Below are 4,317 nucleotides of genomic sequence, written 5' to 3'. Positions count from 1 at the left end.
AACCACGAAAAGCCCAACATTCTCCTGCTTGACTCCAAGGCTTTAAAATATCATAAGATAAAAAATTTATTCGAGGAAAAGAAAGAAGAAAAAAAAAAATATATTACATTTAAATTTGATTTAGATTTATATGTTATCCTTATCTTATTTATTCACCTGTATTACTTTCCGAGGCGTGAAATAATTCGGCCGCCAAATTGGAATGCCAAAGAAATAAAATTGAGTACTCTTCGATTCAAAATATGATTCTGTATCTGGCGTTGATATCACTGAACCACCGACTGATTCCGATACAAAATCAGCCATTTCTAAATCTAATCAAACACATATTGAATAATATATTCAAACATATAATTTTATATATATATATATATTTATAGATTAATATGATAATTAATTTCATTAAAAAAAAAAAAGCGAGGTTACATGTTTTTTTCAAGGGCGAATGAATGTTGCTTAATTCTGCATTCTGCGACAAAGAAAAAATATATTAATAAATTAGAAAAATAATTTGCATCAACAAAATAACTAATCATATTAATAGTAATATTCTTTTTTCATTTATAATTTGTTACTTAATGTCATTTATATGAACCATTTTTCGCATCATCATGTCGAGATTAAAAGTCTTCATTTTTAACTTTGATATTTCTTCTTTTAATAATATCGTATCGGCTTTTGAACGATCAGAAATTGCAAGAATTTCGACGTTTGATTCCCTCGATTCTTTATGTTTATTGTATTTTTCGCAAGTAATCGAATTGATATTGCCATTAAGCAATGTATATATGAATAATATACCTGTATACATTAATGAGAAATAAATAAAAAAGTTGTATATATTTACAATAAATAAATTTTATATATAATATAAAATAATTAATGCAAGCGCGCGTGTGTGTAATATATAATATGTAATATATAATAAAATGTGTAATATAAATTATGTAATATATAATATACATAATGTTTATATAATTATATAAATGTTCGTATAATCATATATTGACAGTAGAAAAATTTGTTTAATTACCTGCTCCAATCGCCATGAAATAAATAGTTCGTAATATCGGACGTGATACTTGATAACTAAGTCGACAAATTTGTCTAACCTTATAAAGAAACCATAAATCAAAAATCATTAACTTTACGAGTGCATGACTTGTACCTGTGGGTAAATAAAAATTTCAAACTACTGTTTAAGTTCTCAAATAAAACAGTATTTTAAGCGATATACGAATAGAATTTTTGAAATACCGTTCGTCTTTTTATAAGAATTTTTTTTAATTGCTATATCTCCTTTGACTCGTGACATTACGTTTTATAATTAAGATAGAGACAACGAAGACAAGTTTACACTAACGGTTTTCAAATTTAAACGAATTATATCTCTTTAAATTATCGAATGGTACAGAAATGAAAGTATAGAAAAAAAATTATTTCTACTTGCACCGCCATCTGGCTACAATTTAATAAACTCGTAATCTATTGTCAGTAATGCAGGGATCTGTTGTTATCAATAATTGTTATAATTAAAAATTATAATTGAAACTGAAAAGACAGTATCCTAGTAATATTGATTATTTATAATTATTAATTGAAAAAAAGTTAGCAAGACGTTATTTATGTTATTTATGTTATCAAAAAAAATGTATATTATCAAGTTAATTTGTATTGTTGACGGTCGGTAAGTTAGATCATAAATTGTGTTTATGAATCGAATGACATCTTGATCATAATTAATGCTTCTTGGAATTGCACTATTTTTTCTTATTCAAGCGATAAAAAATTTATTGTACATTGACAATTTGTGACGTATTAATCACTTGATTGATATCATTGTTTCGCAAAGTGAAATCTCTTCGTAAGAATCATTATTATATTTTCTCTTTAACATTCTTATATAATCGGAAAGATGACAAATTAGAAAATGTCCTGTAATACGTGTGAAACAAAGTTTTCATTCTTTAGAAAGGAAGTAAGTGATTAAATTCCTCAATCTTTGTTATGCCTTTATAGGTTATGTTGTAATTTGTCTTCATCTTTCTATACGATTTTCTACACGATTTATTTTCAATTATTTTCGTAGCAGTTTTTTTTTTTTTATAAAAATTACAAGCATAGATAGCGTTTCTATGATTACAATATTTTTTAGCATGCTTGTCCTACTTGTGGTTTCTCACATTGTAGCAAGTGCCTAAAATATCAACATAATGTACCAAACAAAGCAGTAAAGAAGATTTGTGGACGTTGTTACAACAAGAATATATCTATTAATAAATTAAGTAACAATATGGAATCTCCATCTCCTGATTCTACCAAAGCTCCTTTACCTTCTGTTGACACCGCAAGCAAGTAAGTATCGGTACAAAGGTTATCAGAATAAAATAATACACCTCTATTTATTTCAGTTCAGATTTATTAAAAAATCTAGCTAAGCCTCCTATCGTTATGTATACTCATACGAATCATTGGGATAAATTTAAAACTGGTATGGAGCCTGCCGATCAAGAAATAGTAGATCGATTGAGAAGATTGAAAGGAGAAGACAATAATGTACGAATTCCTAGCATAGAAGAGATCAAGAAAAAGTTGGCGCTGTTAAGAGACGAAGAATCGGCAGAGAAAAAGATAAATGTAAGAATTAATCGACAAGAACAAACTTCAATGTTCAAATAAAATAAAAATATTACGTGGAAAATTATTTGTAGATTCATCAAGTTGATAGCAGAACAGATCAAGAGAAAACTGACGATTTAATAAAAGAATATCTTGAAAAAATTAAATTATCTTCGAAAAACGATCCCGATAAAGAAATCGAAGCACGACTACGAGCGCTACAGGATATTAATAATTCTAAATCTGTAAGAAAATATAATTAAATCATTTAATTTTATTGAGGATTAGATATCAATAATAATGTATACGACGATATTTTAGAATTCTAGTCAAAGTCATAATTATAATGACTTCGATGACGAAAGTGAGCATGCTATGACGATGAAGATTATTGAAAAAGCAATAGCTGAAGCAGCTCTCGAACAAAAATATGACGATGTGAGTGAACTTGAGGAAATGGAAGTAGAGGTATGCATAAAAGAAATTTCTAAGAAAGTAATATATTCTATAGTCGCTTTAAATATTATATTTCTTTTAAAGACCAGAACTCCAAGCGATGACGAAGATGAGAAACCTTCTTGCGTGATGTGCGATCAAACGGGTGATTTGGTGAAATGCAGAGGATGCAATGGTGATCTTTACTGTATAATATGTTTCGAAGATAACCACGATGAGTTTGAATTAAAAACTCATAAAAAAGTGCCTTTTAAGCATTCCAACAAGATGATTCCAGAATAAATATTTTACGAAGTATTAATTGCAAAACATTGATCCCTTTTTGATATTGGGGACGCTTTTGATATTCTATGCACGCTAAATATCACTTACTCGTCATTTTTAATAACTTTCATATTATTATATTATTTTAAAATATAATAAATGCTTAAAGATTATCTGTCAGCAAGAAATCATATGATGTGACTTTGGATGTAAAACACAGTTTTTCATTAATATTTATAAAAACGGCCAGAGAAGTTAAATATATTTTGATTTTTATAATCAATTATTCGCATAATTTAAAAACATGTGCACTTTTAAATATAGTATGTTGTACACAACGCATATTACGAACAGTATGTGTTCGATAAGTAGGTTCCTTGAGTTTTTACAGATTATTTATAGAAAAAGTTTTAACGTAGAACAAAGACTCCCAAATGACAAAAAATGTATACATATAAAACAAATTATAAACTTGTGATAAATTACACAATGATTGTAATAAGTTAACTTACTATAATAAACATTTTGTGGGTTATTAAAAAAAAAAAAAAAAAAAAAAGAGACAGATAATTAACATAATCATTAATTTTCATACAAATCGATACGAACTTGGATATCTTTGATCCATATAATAATATTATGTATTAATGTATACAGTATTGTAGTTGTATTTCAACAAAAAAGAAGAAAGAAGAAATCTACTTTGCGAACAAGTATTTTTTATACTTATTTTGAGTTTTTACTATGAGAAACAATATATGGTTTGCTTTTTAAAATATTTACGATTGCTGTACATGTTATATATATATATATTTCTATTATGTAAGATTACATATAAATAGTGATAATTATTTCTATTATAAGGAACTTTTTTTGCTGCAATATTATCAAATAAAAATATATACACACACACATACACATCCATACACATACACATATATTATAATAGCTTGCTTTAGTAATATTAAAATTTTCTTA

At 26.6% G+C, this 4,317-nt stretch overlaps 2 protein-coding genes across 6 annotated transcripts in view; one reads left to right on the top strand and one right to left on the bottom strand.

Moving 5' to 3' along the window:
- LOC122630269 (SUN domain-containing protein 1-like) overlaps positions 1-1,371 on the bottom strand; it is a 3,170-nt gene extending 1,799 nt beyond the window's left edge. Inside the window, exons 1-6 of one of the 2 annotated variants that reach the window (XM_043814603.1) lie at positions 1,258-1,371; positions 1,034-1,168; positions 596-801; positions 427-469; positions 157-314; positions 1-40 (exon numbers count right to left, since the gene is read on the bottom strand). The exon at positions 1-40 is cut by the window's left edge and continues 128 nt beyond it. In XM_043814603.1, coding sequence (XP_043670538.1) covers positions 1-40; positions 157-314; positions 427-469; positions 596-801; positions 1,034-1,168; positions 1,258-1,315 — 640 coding nt within the window. In that variant the 5' untranslated portion in view covers positions 1,316-1,371. Of the gene's footprint in view, positions 41-156; positions 315-426; positions 470-595; positions 802-1,033 lie in introns of both variants that reach the window. The other variant, XM_043814602.1, reaches the window with a different exon arrangement.
- Positions 1,372-1,708: 337 nt separating this feature from the next.
- LOC122630268 (abscission/NoCut checkpoint regulator) lies at positions 1,709-4,052 on the top strand. 4 transcript variants are annotated; one of them, XM_043814599.1, is made up of 6 exons: positions 1,709-1,864; positions 2,156-2,355; positions 2,412-2,637; positions 2,712-2,864; positions 2,941-3,087; positions 3,160-4,052. In XM_043814599.1, the coding sequence occupies exons 2-6, from the start codon at positions 2,294-2,296 to the stop codon at positions 3,355-3,357; spliced, it is 786 nt and encodes a 261-aa protein (XP_043670534.1). In that variant the 5' UTR covers positions 1,709-1,864; positions 2,156-2,293; the 3' UTR covers positions 3,358-4,052. The 4 variants fall into 4 exon arrangements, with proteins under 4 accessions (XP_043670534.1, XP_043670532.1, XP_043670535.1 ...); XM_043814597.1 differs by having other exon boundaries at positions 1,717-1,978; XM_043814600.1 differs by having other exon boundaries at positions 1,718-1,864; positions 2,191-2,355.
- The last annotated feature ends 265 nt before the right edge of the window (positions 4,053-4,317 follow it).

Source organism: Vespula pensylvanica, chromosome 6 (genome assembly GCF_014466175.1).
Source record: "Vespula pensylvanica isolate Volc-1 chromosome 6, ASM1446617v1, whole genome shotgun sequence".
NCBI classification, from domain to species: Eukaryota; Metazoa; Arthropoda; class Insecta; order Hymenoptera; family Vespidae; genus Vespula; species Vespula pensylvanica.
This window is presented reverse-complemented; position numbering and strand designations above follow the sequence as displayed.